The 21,537-nt window shown below is 35.7% G+C and overlaps 3 protein-coding genes across 8 annotated transcripts in view; 1 reads left to right on the forward strand and 2 right to left on the reverse strand.

Annotated features, from left to right (window-relative positions):
- wnk3 (WNK lysine deficient protein kinase 3) overlaps positions 1–2,346 on the reverse strand; it is a 49,923-nt gene extending 47,577 nt beyond the window's left edge. For all 4 annotated transcript variants that reach the window (XM_079588375.1, XM_079588374.1, XM_079588373.1 and 1 more), the window contains exon 1: positions 1,845–2,346. The gene's annotated coding sequence lies outside the window, so the exon portion shown is untranslated. The remainder of the gene's footprint in view (positions 1–1,844) is intronic.
- A 2,709-nt stretch (positions 2,347–5,055) lies between these two features.
- fam3a (FAM3 metabolism regulating signaling molecule A) overlaps positions 5,056–21,537 on the reverse strand; it is a 54,194-nt gene continuing 37,712 nt past the window's right edge. The window contains exons 1-10 of one of the 2 annotated variants that reach the window (XM_079589362.1): positions 11,044–11,713; positions 10,544–10,604; positions 10,191–10,298; positions 9,160–9,183; positions 8,944–9,067; positions 8,515–8,573; positions 8,366–8,416; positions 8,204–8,288; positions 7,919–8,045; positions 5,056–5,976 (exon numbers count right to left, since the gene is read on the reverse strand). In XM_079589362.1, the coding sequence (XP_079445488.1) occupies positions 5,878–5,976; positions 7,919–8,045; positions 8,204–8,288; positions 8,366–8,416; positions 8,515–8,573; positions 8,944–9,067; positions 9,160–9,183; positions 10,191–10,298; positions 10,544–10,556 (690 nt within the window). In that variant the 5' untranslated portion in view covers positions 10,557–10,604; positions 11,044–11,713 and the 3' untranslated portion in view covers positions 5,056–5,877. Of the gene's footprint in view, positions 5,977–7,918; positions 8,046–8,203; positions 8,289–8,365; positions 8,417–8,514; positions 8,574–8,943; positions 9,068–9,159; positions 9,184–10,190; positions 10,299–10,543; positions 10,605–11,043; positions 11,714–21,537 lie in introns of those variants that run through there. The other variant, XM_079589363.1, reaches the window with a different exon arrangement.
- On the forward strand, positions 11,400–19,821 carry idh3g (isocitrate dehydrogenase (NAD(+)) 3 non-catalytic subunit gamma). Of its 2 annotated transcripts, XM_079589360.1 has the most exons (14): positions 11,400–11,509; positions 11,641–11,780; positions 12,199–12,246; positions 12,774–12,871; positions 12,958–13,073; positions 13,167–13,227; positions 13,421–13,553; positions 14,532–14,665; positions 14,762–14,864; positions 14,961–15,107; positions 15,990–16,084; positions 16,256–16,316; positions 18,144–18,275; positions 18,361–19,821. In XM_079589360.1, the coding sequence occupies exons 2-13, from the start codon at positions 11,712–11,714 to the stop codon at positions 18,243–18,245; spliced, it is 1,167 nt and encodes a 388-aa protein (XP_079445486.1). In that variant the 5' UTR covers positions 11,400–11,509; positions 11,641–11,711; the 3' UTR covers positions 18,246–18,275; positions 18,361–19,821. The 2 variants fall into 2 exon arrangements, with proteins under 2 accessions (XP_079445486.1, XP_079445487.1); XM_079589361.1 differs by lacking the exons at positions 11,400–11,509; positions 11,641–11,780; positions 12,199–12,246 and adding an exon at positions 12,637–12,662 and having other exon boundaries at positions 18,361–19,277.

The raw sequence follows: 21,537 nt of genomic DNA on the forward strand, positions 1-21,537 counted from the left end.
TACGGGGCAGATTACCAATGAAGTTGAGGGATTTTTTACTTTTACACTAATCACTGCTTTGTCCCCATTAGCATAGATTGCACAAATACACAAAGCCGCATAGAAGTTAAGGTTGGGTCAGTAAGATATTTTTTAAAGCATTACTTTTACTCAGTAAGGGCACATGAAATTTATCAAAAGGTACAGTAAAGACATTACAAAATATTTATTTTTCAAATAAATGCTGTTCCAGACATCCCAGAGTTCCAAGACTCTACCGCATATTATGGTGACCCCTAGACCCTACTATTAAATGATAGTAATAAGTGTATTAGGAGGCTTGAACACAAATTAATATAATGTAGTATAATATATATTTGGGGGGGATAAACAGATGATAAACGAGGATGAACTCTATTTAACAAAGAAGCATGACATTTTTTTTTATCATGGTTTCCACAAAAGTATTAAGCAGCACAATAAGTCGATAAGTCACTGTTGATAATATTTCACAAATTTACTGTATTTTGATTAAATCAATTCAGCTGGAGTGAGCAAGAGACTTTTCAAAAACTTTTTTTATTTTTTTATTCTTACTGACCCCAAACTTTTATGGTTACGGTGTACATTACTTTTAAGTTATTTATATAGCAATACACAGTATACTGATCAATTAGGCTAAGTTATGTTTTTTTTTTTAGATCTATAGTCACTCAAAAAATAAATGTAATGTTGTATTATTGTATCATTTTTTTTCTTACAACATTAAAGCAGTTATGTTTAAAAATATTAATATTTGCAAAACATCTGCTAATCAAACCAAAGTTAGCATGGAGTAACCAAAATACAGGAAACCATTATGATGTCATGTGAGAAGAAAACCATAAAACACATATCATCTCTTTAGACCCGGATTACTGTCTTTCATGGTCACAATATATATAGGCCTAGCCTATATATATATATATTTTACCTATATGACAAGGCAGGTCACATCAGGTCAGGTCAAATGGAGTAACGTTAAGTAAACCCATTTGAAATGTATGATACATTTTAGCACCACTTGACATGACTCAAAAACATCTGTAGAACTCGTAAGAACCATTTTCAAAGAACGTAGCACTTTAAACTAATTCCTAGTTTTCATATCCTCAGACATAGCCTACTTATCTGTCATTTACTAAAAATCTTACTACTACAAAATTATGCTTATATTATAAAAGATTTATAAGCTAGACAACAAATACACAGGGACCATCTATGAGCCACTACACTGAGCTACAGTGGCAAACGCTTTGAGTTGAAAACACATAGCAACAGAGGACATGGCAGCCATAAAAAAGAAATACACAAACGTGTGCTATTAGGTTGTAACTTGCTAAATCAACCACCATCAGTCGTTAAATTGACAATAAGCATAAGTGAATCTGTTAAGAGCAGAATATGATATAATACATAAAGATAGAGAGCAAACGCCTATCTTAGCTGCACATTCAGTCTTCATTTACTGTCACTCAGTTAGCAAGTCAAATACGGATAAAGAAAATAAAAGACACGATCAAGAGCAGAAACCTATGTGGAACCAGAAGTGAAAAGCAGACCAAGAAAGGATGGAAACATCTTTATTTTTTACCGTTCAGCCGGCAATATTGCTCGTCTCGCCCATTGCCAATATCTATTTCAGCACCACCGCGTTGTGTTAGCATCTAAGCTACGTTTGCCTGGGATTTCTATATGTCTGAAAGACACATACAGCACCTAAAGATGCATTTTTATTTTACTATTTATATCTGCAAATAGTGGTCCTTTAAATATCAGAAGCTAATGATTATTTAAACATAATAGTCAATGGTAACGTTACTCACCGGTGTGCTGCATTCTCTGTCGTTATTAAAACTGAAACAGGTCGTCGAAAGGTCTCGCTTTCTCCAATGTATCTGTCAAACACTCAACAGCTCGTCATCATCTCGTTGGATATAAGCGTAATTTGTCGTGTAACGTTGCCGGTGTTTAACGTAACGTTACTCCTTTTCTTATACGAGCGTTTGGTTCTCTTGTTTGAGCGGCGTCGTTAAATCCTGCAAATCTTCCTGGACACATCATCTGTTAAAAAACATATTGTTGTTCTTTTCCGCGACATTATTAGCACACATTTCCGCTGGTGAATGTAACGTCACCGTATTCACAGGTGTATAGCGTGATACATATCTTTATTTTACATAATTTACAAAGCAACGTCCGTCGCTGCGACGTTCGTGGTAGTTCAATCGAGCACAATCGTTTCTCCTTTTTCGGTTAACGACAGAGACGCGCGCGCTCTTGCTCGCTCGTAGCGCGTGCTCCAACTATGCGCGCCGCGGCCTGTCTGACCAAGCGGGACCGCGCATTGTCCCAGTAAGCGTCTCATAAAACAATAAGATTTGGCCAGTCTAGTATAATTAATTTACATTTTAATAGGGTTACTTATTGGGATAAAGGGCATGTCTGCATTTCCTTTTGTTTTGGCTTTTCTATTAATAACCGGATCCAACAATTTCACTTGACAATTCATGTGGCCTTAATAATGATGAAAATACGTCAGTTAATGTAGCATTAGTGATGTAAATCAAAAGATATTATATAACTGAAGCAGCAAAAGAGTTTCTATTTTTGTATTGCATCATGTTAACTGGAAAACTGTATATACAAAAAATAAGGCATAATTTAAATATATATATAATATGTATACTCATGTTGAAATGGGCATTGAAAAATGTACCATTATGCACTGTCACTTTAATGGTCTTAGGACTTTCTGCTATGCTTGATTTCACTATTTTACTGTTTTACTGAAATTGTTTATTGTTGCTATGTATTGTGTGTATCAGATGTTGTTGTTGTTTATTTTTGTATTGGTTGCACCTCGGTCTGTATGGAACGAAATTTCGTTCGACTGTATACATTAGAATGACAATAAAGTTGACTATGACTATGACTATGATGTTTATGCATTGATTGAACACTCATCCACTATATTGTTACAAGTTCTTTTTAAATTGAAGATATCTCCAAAGTTATTCTGTTTTTTTTTGCTTTTTAATTCAACTGTTTATTTTTCACCATACAGACTAGTATTAAATGCAGATTTACAAGTAGCCTAACTACTTCTTTGGTATAGATGGATTAAAAGGTCGGCTACATACTGATCAATAAGGCAAAGTAGTCTACTGTAACGACTGAGACAAATCAGACACAATAATTTGGTATATGTACCAAACAATCTTTAAAACTCACTCTGGGATCTGTGATCCCATCCCCCAACTAGTTAAAAGTAAAAGTAGGCTACTAGTAGGACTGGAATAGACCATCTTTGTCTGAAGTGAATAGTTAATTAATCATTATTCTATGGCATAATTCACAGTTTACCACCAATAACAATTGAATAAACTATTTGGAAAGTGAGTAGCAAAGGAAGTTGTGATCAAAATTATTCAAATCAGGGTTATTGGTGAAATGTACAGACTTTCAGCTCTTTGCAATGAACAAATCAAACAAAAGTCATTTAAAAAGTCATTTAAATAGCTCAACACAATAAATGTTTCAAGTGGTTTCCCCAAATTCCATTGAAAATGCAACTTTTAATGACTTAAAAATGATTTAACGCCTTCATGGTAAGCATCCTTAATACAGCCTTTTGCTGTTATGACCTGCATTAAACGAGATGTAGAACCAGACAGCAGCGTCTGGCAGCGTTTCTGAGGAATCTTAGCCCATTCCTCACGAGCAATGGTCTCAGGCCTCAAGTTCAGTAATGTTCTTGGGGTTTGAGCACTGGACACCTTCTTCAAATCCCACCCGAGATTTTCTATGGGGTTCAAGTCAGGTGAATGTGATGGCCACTGTAGAATCTTCCAGGACTTCTTCTGCAACCAAGCCTTGGTGGAATTTGAGCTTGGGATTATTGTCCTGTTGGAAGGTCCAATGATGCCCAAGCTTTAGCTTCCTGATAGGCGGCATGAGGTTTCCTTTTTTTAATTAATCCATTTTTGCATTCCCTGCAGGTTTCCAGAGCCAGAGGATGCAAAGCAGCCACAGAGCATCACAGAGCATCACCATGCTTAACTGTAGACAGTGTTCTTCTTCCTCCAGACATACCGCTGATCTATAGGGCTGAAAAGTTCCAGTTTTGTTTTATCACTTCACAGAACAGAATCCCAAAACTTCTGTGTGTTGTTTATATGTATATTGAGCAAATCGGAAAACCTTTGTGCAAGCTGAAACCTCTGTGCCTGTTGCCACCAAGTCTTGCTGCAGGTCTTTTGCAGTCACTCGAGGGTTTTTCTGAACCTGCCTTCTCAGAAATCTGGTTGCAGCCATTGATAGCTTCCTTTTTCTACCCTGACCAGGTAGTGTAACCACTGTTCCTTTAATAATAAACTTGCGGACTATGCTTCCAACGGTGTCTCTAGGAACATTTAGTGCCTTTTCTCTCTTTTTATATCATGTTCCTTGATTGTGAAGGGCGATGATATCTTCTCTTAACTTTTTTTAACCATTCTTTTGCCATATTTCTAATATGCAGTCAAACATGACACTCAACAATAATGTTGACACTGCAGAAGTCTCATTTTTGGGGAAACCACTTGAAAATGTGTTGTGTTTAGATATTTCAATTACTCTTGTTTGATTTGTTTTAAGTCTGTACATTTTGCCAATAAACCTGATTTGCAATGGGGGTTGAATACTTTTGATTATTCATTGATATAACTGTAATTCTAGTGACTAATTTAATTGATAGAACTGTACTAGTAATCACTGGAATAAGTGCTAGTATCTACCCCAATGCTCTAGTATGTTTAATACTTTAATTTATTAGGGGGGGGAATTACAAATATGGTCTACTAAATCACTATTGGATTACTTACTAGTAATAAAAATAAAAAAGAACAATAAAGTAGGCTACAAAAATGTACACTAGTTTCGAATGAATACATATTACAATAGATTTTCATAAAGGCTAATTAAGAAAAGTGCAAAATTTAAAATAAATAAATAATAATAATAAAAAGTAATAAAAGTATAAATTACTTATATATTCGTAGATCAAATTGTTGTAAACGGTCATTTTAAGTTTCATTACAAATTCTTGCATCTCTTCTGCCCTCTAGTGTATATGAGCAGTAATGCCGCTGTCCATGGTGCTTGTTTGCGTGCTTTCATTCGCTGACAACACGCGATCCTGAGTTTCACGCAAGAAAACCACATTTCATTTCAAACAGCCTACAATTACTCTGGTCAAGCACAAAGGGATAAACATCTGTGTGTGTTTATTATTAGATAAGATAAATGTAATCCTCCACAAAAAACAAAACAAAAAAACTTGATGTTAAGATTGATTCCTATCAAAGATTGTTAACAGTACATGTCATCAATGCATACTTTGACATAGAACAACCTGGAAGAGAATTGGTGCAACTTACGACAAAAGTCTTAAAGTCTTAAGACACTTTTCACAAGTATGGATTAGATTTGAAATAGGTAACAATCAATGGACTTTCTGGACATTCTTTATTGTATATATAATTATCTGTCTTTGAATGTAAATGCAAATGCTATACTTCAGAGCAACCGCTAGACACAGCTTTTATACAGTCAACTTCACACATTTTAAATCGTATATATAAAATCATTCTAAATATTCAGTTTGAACATATTTAAAAAAAAAATAATAAAGAAAAAGAAAAAATTCTTCTTTGGTCAATGAAACAATTCTAATTCCACTGGACCAGACAGCTTCTTCCACTTCTATGTTCACTTCAGATAGTCGAGTCACTTTCTGAATCAAAGCCAATTTTGCATGTAGTGCTCCTTGATTTTTAGGCTTGATGTGTTCCTACAGTTCAAAGTTCTTGTGAGTCCTTAAGTTTCTAACGGAGCGCGCAGAGGAATGCAGCCATCCATCTCCAGTGACTCAGGCCATCCTTCATATTTATTATTGCTTTTACTGTTCTTCATTCGCTGAAAGACAGACAAAAGGAGGTAAAATCCCTGCTTTAAGAATTCTAAACTGTAATTAACCTTTTCAAAATGGTCTCTTAGCTAAGCTCTTCTCCCCTTTTCTTACTGTTGTTCACTCGAAAAAACTGTCGGAAACAACCACAAACAGCTCAGTTTGCAGTAAAATGTTCTCAAATGTGCTCAAAGTTGCACAAATTGGATATTATATTGTACGTAGGCTAGAATGAAATTGCAAAGTGTTTTATCGCTAATTTCTGCTTTAAAGAAACCAATTAAAATGATTACAACATCAAGTAAGACATTTTAATCTAAAGAGGCTTGCAAATGATTGTATATTATATTGCTTCTAATATTAAAGGCACATTTGAGACTAAGCTTGAGAGGAAGTAAAAATTTCAGAAAATTAGAGTAAAGAGTAAAGTGAATATGTATATAATTTATTTCTAGCAAGTGTCTCTAATTGTGGTTTAGGTTGCAGAAAAAGGAGCATTTCAGTGTTTTTCGTCGTAATGGTCCACCGCATAGAGGCTCTGATTTTCCTGATGTTATAAAGCTCAAACTAGATCTTGGGTGGTCATTTAAATTTGGGTATTGATCATCAAACACTACACATGGGTTTCTGCCATGGTTGTTTTTTTTGGATAGTTTTAAACTATTTTAAAGGATTTATCCAAACGCACAGGAGAAGCAAAAGCTTTTCTGATACTATGGCAGATATAAATAGTTGCTTAGCAAAGCATCAATAACTTGTTAAAAAATACATTTAGATGCTATATGTATTTTTTAACAAGTAAATATATATTTAAGAAATATTACCTCTGTAACCTTTAAATAATACCTTCATATTGTCCATGACACCATGTTTTTTTATTTATTATGAAATGCATGTTTTTGGATGTATTTGTATATAGGCATTTGGTTCAAAAGACGTTATATACAGTTGCATTAAACAGGAAATGGTGTGAAATGGAAATGTGTTTACTAAGACTGAGCTATACGGTGATATAACTGGTGTAATATAAAACAAAATAGGGCTGTGTATCGTCAAGAATCTGGTATATGCATCGCCAGAAAAGCATATTGCATTCATATATATAAAATATATAGCTTGCATATATTCTTGGATCCTGCTTTAAAGGTTCACGGTGTAGCGGTTTTTAATTTCTCAAGTATTTCACAACAGAAAGTTCATAGTCCACAGCATGACTGCATGACACTGTTTTTTATATTAAAAATACTGTAAAGCTGCTTGCTTTAAAGCATCTACATATATTGTATATAGCACAGTTATGTCTCCAAGAAGTCTGCTAAAGATCCCTTAATCTGGAAAACATCTGTTGTGTACAAACATCTGATAAAATCTTAGAAAAGCAGTTTTACATAGATTCTTAATCATAAATATCTTAAAGACATTTTCTAAATGTCTATTTAACATCTGCTCTCAGATTCAGTGTTTCCCGAGTATTGGATCTTAGCATGGTTTATTTTGTCGATCTCCTCAGTGGTTTCTTTATAGTGGGAGCTAAAATGAGTCCACACTTCAGCTCTATATAGCTCAACGGGAGCCGGTATAATTCTAGTGTCTTGTGAGCTGGGTTTGCTAATGCTAACTTTAGCGATGCACCCTTGCACTTCTCCACATCACAGTTTACGTTCTGAGATAACTGCCATCTAGTGGTCGGGTTTAAAGCAAACACAAAGCTACTGACATCTTGGATGTGAACAAATAAATAAATATTGATACGTTTTTGAAGATCGATACAGTATCGCCAAATATAATATTGCAATATTCACGTCACGTGTATCAATATTTTCTTACACCCCTAACATAAATGCATTTATCATAGGTACTGTGACAAAAAACAACAACATTTTATTCTTCAACCTAAGCTTGAATAAAAAAACAATGACAATAATGCATATTTCTTTCCATAAGTCCTACCTGTTCAAATGGACTCTTATTCTCTATTCCTTTGGCTCCAACAAACACCCAGCTGTCCCTGAAGCTCAGTTCCTTCGCTGCCGTGCTCCCCAGCTCCTCGAACAGGCGCCGGGCTTCATCATTTATCCTGTGAATGGGTTAAGCGCTCTGATTTAAAATCCAACAAGAAACACTGAAGGAAAAGAACACTAATATGCTCTCGATTTATGAGAGATTAGGTCACAGAACAACAATAATCTGGGTTTAAAAGAGGAGTGCACATTGCACAAATAAATAGACTCTTACTTGGTGGCAGGGTCATCAAAAGAAGCAACAAATACTAGCGTTCCTTCATGGAGAGGCCGGAGAAACTTCAGCAGCTCTGCAACCTCTGTGGTAGAAAGAGAGAAAACACTCCTGTTAGGAGCAAGCTAACCAAATAATATATCACCCTAAAGGTCAACTTACCTCCTACCCACATATCAAATGCTCTTATTTCCAATACATCTCCACTGACCCCTGAAAATGAATATATATTCGTATTAATGATTACTTGTTTACGTGATTATGTAGTACAATCAAGCATGTATCAGTATAAAAGAATTTGAGCTATTTACCATTTACTAAAGCAATATTGAGACCTCTGCCAACATTGTTTTTAGCACTGCTGACAAGACTGTAAGACCAAACAAGTAGAAGTCAAAAAACATTTTTGAAGAGTGCTATTGTAAATATTATTATAAATAAACACTTAATTATATGGTAGTAGTTAAGGGAGGATCAGAAAATGGAATATGAATATGAGCAAAACACAGGCACGGAAAGAGAAACCAATGCCTACTTGCATCACGTTCCCCAATAAGATTATGAGTCTGGTAGTGATGGCCATGAGAAAAACAAAGATGATATAATGAATACCAGTGGAGACAGAACAAGAAAGAGGGAGGGAGGTTGCATGCGGAGCTTAGTGTGCAGCGGTGCCCATGCAAGCTCATTAAAGAGGCCGGCAGTGATGCCGCAGCATTTAAAAATGTCAGGCAACTTGCATTTTATCCTCCAGACATATTTTGGGGCCGATGACATTGGCAGCGCCAGAAGTCAGCCGGAATGCGAGATGTTTGGGGGGGCACGGTGCTGACAGGCCACATTTGTACTTGCGTGGTCGTGGTTCTGCAGGAGAGAAGGTTATTGCATTGAATGATCAGATTGCTTAAATGTTTCTTCTGAAAATGTCAAAGTATATGTACTTAAAGTAATTTTACCAGGAGTGGCTTCTTCTTGTCCACCTATGAATGATATATATGTAACCAGTTAGCCTTACAAGTCATATAAGATAAAACAAATGCTACATAATACATGCATATATCACATTTACACATACAATAAAAAAAATACAAAATAAAAATATTGCAGCAACATCTCTTCTCTGATGACATGTTTACTGGGCGGGGCGGGACAACCTGTAACTCACATGAGATCACAATAATTGCAAACCACAATGATCAATGGTCCAATTCTTTCCTGAGGGACAAAATCAGGTCCCGCCCAACATTTTCTCTTGTTTGAGAAGTTGTTTTTACAAAGCTATACATCACAATAGGGAAGAAAAGACTGTCACAACTTCTGTTTCATGACGACTTTAAAGAAAAGTCAACATGAATGAAAACTTGTACAGCTAAAACCCCTTTACATCTCAAGCAACACCATAGGCTAAGGAGAAAAGATCTTCAACCTAGATTTGAATGTGGACAATGTGGTAGAGGACCTTACAGCGAATGGAAGTGCTTTTCTCAACTTGGGCGCCGCAGTTACAAACGCTCGATCGCCCTTGGTTTTCAAGCAGGAACAAGGAAATACCTATGTGTAAATAACTTTGTGTGTTTGGGTTTTGATTTACCGGTAATAGATATAAATTTTAAATGATTCAAGTTGCTTTCATATTATTATAAGGCTATTTTATATCATAAAGAATTGAACTGTTCTGCATGCAAATAAAATAAGAAATACTGAATGATGCAAGCTCTTTTTTTGTGTACGCTGTACAGATCTAGTAAGGAAAGTTTTTGCTCATCATGTGCCTGAAATGTCCACCCAATAGAGAGAGGCTTTGCTCAGCATGCAAAAAATAATAGAGGGACCATTACATAACACTGTCAGTTGTTACAGAGTTGAGTAGCTTGTAGCAGATTTGTCAGTTTACTTTTAAAGCTAGTAATAGAAACTACATGTTATATGCTCTCCAAGAAAACAGCATTGGCCATGGAAAAACATATATCATATAAAATAGCCTTACCACTAAAGAGCGTCCTTATCATGGAGTTCCCATCCCCTCCTAGCATTGAATTTGCTAGAAGCCAGGTGAAGCCCAAAAGAAGTATAAAGGCAACAGCACGCATGGCCACTGGGGAATACAAAGGAAGGAAATAGTACTTTAATGTGAGAAGGAACTTATCTAGGGGGCAGATAAATATAAGAATATTATTCTTCCATCTGCTCCTTTCTGATCATGGAAATGTAAAGGAAAAATTTAAATGAATTGTATGCGATTAGTACAAACAATGCATTTTCATGAAAAGAATAAAAGAGAAATGAATGCATGAATGAATGAATGAATCTAGCCCATGATAAGTAAGGAAATGCACAGACCTGCAAACCTCATGGTGGACAGATGTCGAAATCTTGTCAGCAAAAGGCCACTTTTAATATTCTGTTTGGAGCAAGAAAGACAGCATTTATTACAAATATAATTATCATGTGCAGAGCGTAAGTTTAGAGATTAACCCCTTGAAAAGAGTAAATTCCAAAGAACAGGATTGACCTGTAATTCACGAAATGTAAGTTAGCTGTTAAAGCTGTTACATTTTAAACATACTTATAAGGAAGTTTGACTAGGAATACATAGGCTGCTTCATATTTTACTTCCAATACATCTAGCTGGACATTTAATAACTAACATATGTTTTAATTACAGTTTTAGCCCATTTATATGACATTAGACCTGATAGTCATTTGGGAAGCAAACCTCCCTGGAGTTGAAACCTAGGCACCAGCTTCATACGCAAATCTATTCATTTAAATAAACAAACTATTTTTTTAAACCGGAGCACAATAATTGAATCAAAACACACAAATAATAATAAAAATACCTTTCAAAATGTGGAGTGATGACCCTGTGCAGGTTTGCAGCAGAACAGCTTCTCTCTTGGGGTGTGAAACTGTCACGACTAATTTACTCGCGTCCGAAACACGTTCATCTTAAAACCAGTGACGACTGGATTAGTCGGCAACAAATAAAACGAACATACAACAAACACACAATCCCACAATCCCGTAGTAACAAAATATCCTTGTTCGTCGACCTCTAGAAGCGTAATGTTACATTCGTTGTCAAAACACCAATCCCGATGACAATCTTCCGGTTCGAGCTTCGAGATCCAAAATTATGAGCACGTGGTTCTTTTGCCCACCCAGTATGCAAATATAATATGCTCCACTTCCTAGTGTTTATTTTGATTTAATCCGAATTACATTTGACCCATGCACAATTGTGTTATTTATAAAGATAGAGAGTATGCAAGTAAAATAGACGTCTTCTATACATTCTTTAATAATGTAGGTTTGAGATAGTATAGCAGAACGACATATTTAAATGTACAATGACAAATCTGTAAGAGTGTACATTTTTCAGTGGCAAAGTAACTAACGTTAATATCCTTTTAAATATTTATTTTTCAAAAACGCAGCTCGGAACTATTCTCCTCCGGTTGGTGTTTAATCCGGGAAAATAACACACACACACACGCATACTACTGTCATGATCATGGCCACTCTTACTAAAGCTTTAAAACCAATCTTGGGAAGGCAATTGGGAAATGCAGCAAAGGCAAGGCATTTTATTTACACAATATGACAATAGAAACCGTATAAATATAAGTAACAATAAGAAATTGTTTCTCAACGCGTGCTATTAGCGTGACATTTGACTAAGACAAGGTCAGAGTTGGCGAAATATCAGTTTATGTCTGAATTATACATGTATTTTAGCTCAGCCAGTTCACATATTTGTTCATTTATATTTTAAATTAAATTGGGACGTTTAATCAGTGCGATTTACGACATGATTTCGGTGCTTTGGCAGTGTCTTAGAACGCAGTGAGCTGCCAAAGTACATCGAATTGTTTGCATTGTAGTCATTCGATGTTGCTGTAAATGTCTTCAGCTTACAAGGGTTGGGTTTGAAACACTAGCATGATGTGAGGGGTGCTGTAACATTGTAATGCTTAATCGGTTTGTTTTTATAGGTCTTTGGCGCAGCAGTCAGCAATCAAAGAGGAAAACCTACATACACAGTGGGTTGCTGTCTTTACATAGCAGATAATAATGCCTGTCTACATACATTGCAGATAATAATGCCTGTGTACGTTGTTTTAGACCTGTATTGGTCATGTGCTCGTTTCTTTAGTACAACCCAGTAATTTAGGGTTATTAATGTTTCCTGTTTTTTTAGTTTGTTTTTTTAAACTGAGCAACACTTTAACTCAATATAAGTTTAAATCTATCTATCTGATATGATTGGTTATTCATTGTTTGACAGAAAAGTATACTTTATGATACTATTCAGTGGAACAAAAACATGTCTTAAACATAAGTTCTAAGATAATGAATGAATGAATGGTGGTTCCTAATTCTCTCACTAACTGTGGATTTTTTGTTTATTATTTTTCTTCACCTCCGGTCCTGCTCTGTCTTGAAGGGACAAATCATAGTAAGTATGGAGTGACATAAGTAAACATAAAAAAGCATGATGCCAAATACCCAAGTTATTTCCATGATTAACATGCACATGTAATTGTTAATTCATTATGTTTGTTTGCAGCCTCCTCCTGCCAAGTATGGAGGCCGGCATACGGTAGCATTGATTCCTGGAGATGGAATAGGACCAGAGCTGCTCAGCCATGTGCGGGAACTCTTCAGGTTTGGCAAATCAATACTTTCAACAAATACAATTAGTGTCTGGTAATGATGTGTTGCCACACTAAGATTTTCATATTGAATCACAGGTTCAGCTGTGTTCCTGTGGACTTTGAGGTGGTGAATGTAAATTCTTCATTAACCAGTGAGGACGACATCAAAAATGCTATCATGGCCATTCGCCGCAATGGAGTTGCTCTTAAGGGTCTGTACAATCAGCTACGTACTTATTGACAGTTATTAGTGAGATTTTAGATAACAAACTGTTTATATTTAATCATTTATATTTTTTTCTCAGGTAACATTGAGACCAACCACATAATGCCCCCTAACCACAAGTCAAGGAACAATCTTCTACGGTAAGGCTGAAAGACGAATAATTACACAAATAATCTATTTATACCAGCTCCATCATATGTTTATGATGCTGTACAACAAGTTGTTGGACCCCTCAGTTTGAGTGAGAGTGCCTCAGATTTGGCCTCCAGTCCATTACTGTGTGTCTGGACTGGTTCACCTCCTACCACAGCGCTCTCTCTCTCTCTCTGTCAGCACGAGTCTAGATCTGTATGCCAATGTGATGCACTGCCAGTCACTTCCTGGAGTCCAGACGCGCCACAAAAACATCGACATCATCATCATTAGAGAGAACACAGAGGGCGAGTACAGCAGTCTGGAGCATGAGGTCAGGAGTTTACTTCACCCACAGACTTTCACACAGCTCCACCTGTTTCTAGCACATCTTTCCTCACATACAGGGTGTTGACATGAATTTATCAATAAAGACATTCAAATGTGTTATTCTACTGCACATGAAGAAAAATACACTATTGTTCAAAAGTTTGGGGTTGGTAAGATTTTTTATGTTCTTGAGAGAAGTCTCTTTTTTTATCAGAAATACAGGAAAATTTGTAATATTATTACTTTTACATTTATACATTTAGCAGACACTTTAATCCAAAGCGTCTTGCAGAAGAAGAACAAAGCATTTATCAAAGAGCCAACAATCGTTATAGTACACAATGCCAGGTTTATTACAACTTAATATGACAATTTAAACGGTTTTCTATTTTCTTTATATATTTAAAAATGTAAATTATTCCTTTCAAAATCATTCTAATATGCTGATTTAGTTCTCAAGAAACATTTATTATTATGTTTAAAACAGTTGTGCTGCTAATATTATTGTTGAAACTATGATAATTTTACATAGTTTTTGATCAATAAAAAAAGTAAAACAAACAGCATGTTTTTGAAATCGAAATATTTTGTAACATTACTTTTTACTGTCACTTTTGATCAATTCAATGCTTTCTTGCTGAATAAAATTATTAATTTATTTCAAAGGAAAAAAAACATACTGACCCCGAACTTTTAAATAGTATTGTACATGGTAAGCATTCCTAATTTTGAATATTTGTTTATCATGGAATAATAGTAAAAAAAATGTTTTGCCAAACTGAATGTAATATGTAACTTATGAAATATTAAGTAATTTTAGAACAATCAATATACTATAGTGTGTGTGTGTGTGTGTGTGCGCGCGTGCAAGATGCCTTGAACACAGAAAACTTGCTATGTCCCCCACTTGTGTGCAAAATATTCTTGTTAGAATTTGTTCTCTTTTATTTTGTTGGTCAGGTCAATTTTCTTTGTGTTTCAGAGTGTATCAGGAGTTGTAGAGTGTCTGAAAATCATCACGAGGACCAACTCCCTCCGCATCGCGGACTATGCCTTCAAACTGGCCCGAGAGAAAGGTCGCCGCAGGGTCACGGCTGTCCACAAGGCTAACATCATGTTAGTTAGTCTACTACTTGTCTGTACAATTAATTCACAGTTGTGTCACAAAAAAGAATGTGTTAATAATGTGTTCTCACTCTCTTCTCTTAACAGGAAACTGGGGGATGGGCTGTTCTTGCAGTGCTGTAAGGAGGTGGCCTCTGGTTACCCAGACATTGAGTTTGATAGCATGATTGTAGACAACACCACCATGCAGGTGAACAAACAATCAAACAAATCATGTTGACAATTTTGATGTGTTAAGAAAAAAGCAAAGAAATCCCGTTACTATATATACTGTGGTTTCTTTCAGCTTGTTTCTAAGCCCCAACAGTTTGATGTCATGGTGATGCCTAATCTCTATGGCAATGTAGTCAGCAATGTGTGTGCGGGGTTGGTGGGTGGACCCGGTCTGGTGCCTGGTGCCAACTACGGACGAGACTATGCTGTGTTTGAAACGGTTGGTTTGAAGGAAAAAACTGAGCAATTAGCACAATCCTAACTTGCAGGAATTTTGAAGGTCGCCCCTTAGCAATAATCCTTGTATTTTTAGAGTTTTATTTGCTTTGGCCTCGGTGTGAATAATAATTGTGGTCAGCTATGCAAACAGCTTTAAGACCAAACAGAACCTTCTGCCCACATAATACGGCTAGCAAAACACTGCCGTAAGATAAATGCTATTCTTTTAAACTTCTTATTTATTGCAGAATCCTAAACAAAATGTATCACGGTTTCCACAAAAATAATAAACAACACTGGTTTTAATATTGATAATAATAAGAAATGTTTCTTGAGCACCAAATCGGCATGTTGGAAGGATTTCTGAAGAATCACGTGACACTTAAAACTGGAAAATTCAGCTTTGCCATTATAAGAATAAATAAAAAATGTAATTACATAGAAAACAGTTATTTTAAATTTGTAATAATATTTTCACAATATTTCAGTTTTTGCTGTTTTTACGGTTTTGCCTTGGTGAGCATGAGAGACTTCTTTCCAAAACATAAAAACATCCTAAAAGGAGAATTATTATTTTTTGATTGATAGGGTACTTTTTAGCAAATCAGTCGTGACTACTGGGTGAATGTTATTTCACCTAGGCTGATTAATATTCATAAGCCAGTTTATTACATGCTTATGTTAACTTAAGTGTATTTCAATAGACAGATACTACGCTTTCATGTTCTTCATGCAATATGCTGCATCAGCATTATTCATAGACCTATTTTAAAAGAATTATGCTTATATAATTTTTCTCTATTGAAATTGAGCTATACCACTGAAATTAAAATGCAAATATCGAATGATGTTTAAATGGCTGTCTTTAAAAATGTTATAACAGGCCACCAGGAATACAGGAAAGAGCATTGCCAACAGGAACATCGCCAACCCCACTGCCATGCTGCTTGCCAGCTGCCTCATGTTAGATCATCTCAAGTAAGTGAGGAGCTCATGTGTTATTTTATACGTGTCCGCTCTTGATTGTAATTTTGCTGATTTTTGCCTTTCTGGTTCTTTGTTAGCTCTTGTATCTTTGAATGAATCTGATGAACAGTCAGAATTTCCTTGTATAAAATCTATGTTTAGGATATGACTCTTCTTTTTCAGGCTTTATGACTATGCCACCATGATCCGAGGTGCAATTCTCACTACTATGAACAAGACCAGGGTCAGTCATATAGATTCTTTCTAATGTATTAACTCAACCTCTATACATTTTACAATTGGTCTCTAGCACAACTTGTATGGCAATCACAACTTGGATACTGTCAGGTGTGAAAACCTGCTCATCAAGTTACCATTGCTGTTTTTTTATTAATAGAAAAGAACAGCATTTATTTAAGATTGATAAAAGATAAGTTTTTTTTTCAATCTTACCAAACTTTTGAATGGTAGAGTATATGTGCTTGAAATTGAAATCCAAAAATACTAATGGCATTACAGTATCTTATAGTAATATCTATTTAGGTTAAAAACTTTTTTTTTTCTTCTGTCCGTGAGCGTGCACATCTCTGGCTGCAGTTTTGCTTGCCGCCAGATGTGCCGTAGTTCTGCAAAAACTCAGAATCTTGCACTATGCACCTTTAAAGAATTTGTAGAATTTTCTACTGTCAGGTGTGAAAACCTGCTCATCAAGTTTGTGCATGAAAGATCTCTTTGTAGTAATGAGTAATATTATTTGACTATAGATCTTGATATAGTTACACTTATTTAAGATTGATAAAAGATTGTTTTTGTTTTTTATCTTACCAAACTTTTGAACGGTAGAGTATATCGGCTTGAAATTGAACTCCAAAAAAACGAATGCCATTACAGTATCTTATAGTAATATCTATTTAGGTTAAAAAAATAAAAAGTTTTTTTTTTTTTTTTTTTGAAGAATTTGTAGAATTTTCAAAGGGGTTAGGTCACATGCTTGTTGCACAATTGATGTTCAGTCATATGTCTAAGCATTTTGTAATGGAGTGGTTCTCAAACCTGCCCTGGAGCACCACCAGTCCTGCACATTTTTTTTATTTTATTTAACACTTATTTAACCAGGGAAATCCTTTGAGAACAGGTCTCTTTTGCGAAGGAGCCCTGGCCAAGAAAGCCGCAATAAAAGTTCCACATAGAATACAAAATACACATACAAGACATAATACGTTAACAGTGAATTACAATGAATCGACCAACAAAGAAAAAGAAAAGAAAAAAAAAACTTTTTATAGACTTATCCTAATTTGGGAAGCAGGGACAGGTGCCCATTGTGCCTGTTTCCCGGTACTTTACTAGCCTCTTAAATTGACCAAAGGAGACCAAGTTATCAAGTTTTAAGTCATTCTGTAACAGGTTCCACACTGATGGGGCAGAAATTCTAAATGCTTGCTTCCCTAACTCTGTGCAAGCCCTAGGCACAACCAGGTGGAGATTATCATTAGACCCCAGAGAGCGAGTGCTGGCCTTGAAGGACATAAGCCTACATAAATAAGGGGGCAATGTCCCAATGAAGGATTTATATATAAACAATCGCCACCGGGTTAGCCTGCGCTGAGCAAGGGAGGGCCACTGGACTAGATTATACAGAGTGCAACAATGTGTAAAGGGTTTGCACCCTGTAATAAATCTCAGTGCACCATGATAAACTGAATCCAGTTGGTGCAAATATTTATTCGGGGCGTGCATATATAATAAAAACACCATAGTCCATAAGAGACAGGAAAGTAGCCTCGACCAATTTCTTCCTTGTTGCAAGAGAAAAGCAGCCCCTATTCCTAAAATAGAACCCTAGCTTTAACCTAAGTTTCCGGGCTAACTTTTGGATATGAGCCTTAAAGTTTTGTGTCTCTATCTCTGACACACCAATTTCAGGTCTTTTAGTCTCTACTAGTGAGCTCATGAGATGAATCAGGTGTGATAGATAAAGGAGACATGTAAAATGTGCAGGGCTGGTGGTACTCCAGGACAGGTTTGTGATCCACTGTTGTAATGTGTTCTGTGATGTTTCCTGTTGCAGTTGCACACAGTTGACATTGGGGGGCAGGGCACTACCTCAGAAGTGGTTCAGTCTATCATGAGGAACATCGAGAGTGGCGGTCCCCTCACCACTGAGATCTAAGCTCAGTCAGCAATACTCCACAACTGTTTGGTACAAAGCAGTTCTTGTACATTATATATTTTTGTCAATCAGTTAATATTTCATTTAAAGTTTTCCCTTTGCAATTTACTTTCAGATGTATCAGCTTCGTAAGGACATCTGTCACATGAACTCCAGTCCCAAGATTCATTTGAAATGCAGCATACTTCAGCATTGTGGTGTTTCTTGGGCATAGTGGTCTTTCCTTGGGAACTGCAGAGCTTTTAGATGTATCATATTGTATCTAAACGCAACGATTATATTGTTTAAATGCTATGCTAATGCAGTATTTATGAGGTTTTTGCATTGGGTTTCTGTTTCTGCTGCTCAATTGCATTCCAAATTTGATCCGTTCTTAACTTGTTATTCTAAAACACAATGTATTCATTTTGGGTTCATAACTTTTATGTTTACTTTACTGAACCTGAATAATATGAACAAACCTCCAACTGTCCATTTACAAAATTATACTTGTATAAACTACTGCATTTTACTTTTCAAACAGCCTTACAGTGTTGGGTGTTCAGATGGACCTTATGTTCTGGATGTCCATCAGATGATATTTTTTCATTGGACTTTATACTATAGTAATATTTAAGATTAATACTTAATGTTGGTCTACTGTTGCATCATTTAGTTTGGACCTTTATGTTCATTTAATGTCTTGATATGCAGTGCTTAGTTGTATTACTGATCTGTCATACTGTCATCTTTTGAGATGCACATTTTACATCAAACATGCAAGGCTGTCCACAATTATTTATTTTTTTGTAATTAATTTTTACTTGTAAGTTCGACCTGATAAAATATATCATAACTTGACATTACTATATACTGTAAATTATTAAACATTTTAATTTAAATAATTTTAAGTAATCTTGAGGCCCCCTAGTGGGTCCCGGTCCCCCTGGGTGAGAAACACTGCTGTAAGGGTTAAAAAACTACTATCTCACAAATCATCAATGGCTCAAAGGTAATCCAATGACATAATGAATAAAATGGTTGTCCTCTCTAAAATGTCTTGTTTATTGTAGATCACACACCGACAACTTACAATATAACATAGACTGAGAAATTGGATGTCCCTTAACAATTAGTCATAATGCACATTTTAGTTTATCGCATCTGACATGCCATATTCAAAGCTTGGAGTCTTTTTTTGAGCTAAAGAGTTGTATCAGGTATGTTAGATATGGGATGTATTCAAGATGTGTTGTGTTGGGGCTTTAGGGAGCCGGAGAGTTTGGCAGTACACTTACAGTCCCATTAAAGCAAACACTGTCCAAGTGAACAATAGTGACAAGAAAACATCAACTCTTCAGTTGAGGGATTATACCTTTTTGGGGCTATTGCTGAATGTTCTGTATTTTGAACCAAGAAAAAAAAAAATTGTTTTCCAGCAGACAACGTTATTTACAGGCCAACATACTGACAAAAGAATTGATGCATCAAGTGTGAGTCTGGGCACTAGAGGGCAACAAATCATAGATAAATGTATCTTTTTGGAAACAGCTTTGTGAATAACCAATAAAGTCAGTTCAAATTGATTCTCAGCCACAAAACCGCATGTGTTCTTTTCCAAATAATCTGACAAGATGACATGAAAATCTTTTGATTGTTTACAGCTGGACCTTTCTGTGTGGAAAAAATAGCACGATGTTCTGAGTGGGAAACCCAAGGGGAATCTTATAAAGAAATAATATTACGAATCTTAAATAGAAATATAATTTCCAGTGACATGCGTCAGAAAAAAAAAACAGCCATTTCCCACTGCCGTTCAACAGCCTCTCCAATCGCTAACAAAATACAGCAGCTGGGGAAAATATGTGGAATGTTATTTGAAGTACATTATATAAGTCTATGAACAAACAGACATGTCAAGGACTGAGATTAAATATCCTGTAGCCCTGTGCATCAAGTGTATTCAATGAGAGCCAAAAGGAGTAAGATGGCTTGTAAAAAGCAGTGAATATTAGAACATGCAGATTGATAAAGGTGATGCCTTGGAGAAAGTCTTGAGAATTATCCCTTACTGCAATGCATTCTCTGAACTTAATCAGTCGATGTTGAATATTTCATGTTCGCATATTTATTTGTTGAATAGTTGTGTAATGAGCAGAATGATGGACAATAGCGAGTCAAAATAGCAAAATGAACTTAGTTTGACCCAGTCCCAATCTAATTTCACATAGATTTTTGCATTGTCTGAAAGGTGTGTTTGAATTCATGCCATATTATTTCTTATATTCCGAGTCTGATGTCAATATTCTGTATTTCCATTCCATTATGTGGAAGTTTTTTTTTTTTTTTAAATCAGTAGTGATGACATGACTACTTGGGAATTTTGGATCACACAAAGTCGGCCAAATATTTTGCTTTAGAATTTTCAGGTACAGCTTGGAATTCATTGATCCCTTCATAATTGTAAGCTGTCCAGGTCTCGAGGCAGTAAAGCATATTGGATATTGTACTTGCTTATCTGTGCAGATTCACAAATACACTGCAGATCTATGGAGATTCATGAACAAAGATGTTACAAGAAAGAAATGTCTGCTGATCTATATCTGCCCCTCTGGGGTTCTGGATCATGGAATCTTTGTCTTGCTCTTGCACAGATAATTGCAACTGAATCTGAAGAGTATAAGTTTCAGCAAATCTTCTGTGATCCTTTAGAATTATGATATGAGGAACAGAATTTAATTTATACACGACAGGACTGATGATCAATCAACCACATTTTATCAGGTTCTTATACATATTCTGTGACTGTTTATCTTAATGTATCCATATTTTTGTTTGTTAAAATAAGAGAATGTTTTATTTGTTATTATAATGCAGATGAAAACACACATCATATATCAGTTGATATCCAGATAGTTTCAAAGGGTTCAAGAACTTTTCACTTATGTTTTTTACTCAAAGGTTATATTCGGGTCAAGCTAGTGACTCATAATATTGGCAGGCAGTGAATGTCAAGGGGGCTGTATGGAAATATGTTCGAGGTCTGAGTTTCAGTACTTTTAAACAACTGTTCAGGGCACCTCTAGTTTCCAAAATGTAGCTCCAGTGTAATTAGGAAACAGGAGTTACTTATAAGACACTTACTCTATTATGTCCTGCTGATTTACAATGCTTTTATTTTCTCTGTGTCCGTTGAACATTCTCTCAACTCTATCAATTCTCCACGTTTTTCCATTTGGTATAACAGCACAACATGAAAACGATCACTTATTTATACGGCACCATCACTCTACTACATTCTTGCTTTCAAACT

The sequence above is a fragment of the Phoxinus phoxinus genome, assembly GCF_949152265.1.
Source record: "Phoxinus phoxinus genome assembly, chromosome: 18".
NCBI classification, from domain to species: Eukaryota; Metazoa; Chordata; class Actinopteri; order Cypriniformes; family Leuciscidae; genus Phoxinus; species Phoxinus phoxinus.

Coding starts and splice junctions, on each gene's coding strand:
- idh3g (XM_079589360.1), top strand. CDS start 11,712: ATGATCATGGCCACTCTTACTAAAGCTTTAAAACCAATCTTGGGAAGG. Junction 12,247..12,773: donor GAGGAAAACCTACATACACA/GTGGGTTGCTGT, acceptor GTTTGTTTGCAG/CCTCCTCCTGCCAAGTATGG. Junction 14,865..14,960: donor TAGACAACACCACCATGCAG/GTGAACAAACAA, acceptor GGTTTCTTTCAG/CTTGTTTCTAAGCCCCAACA.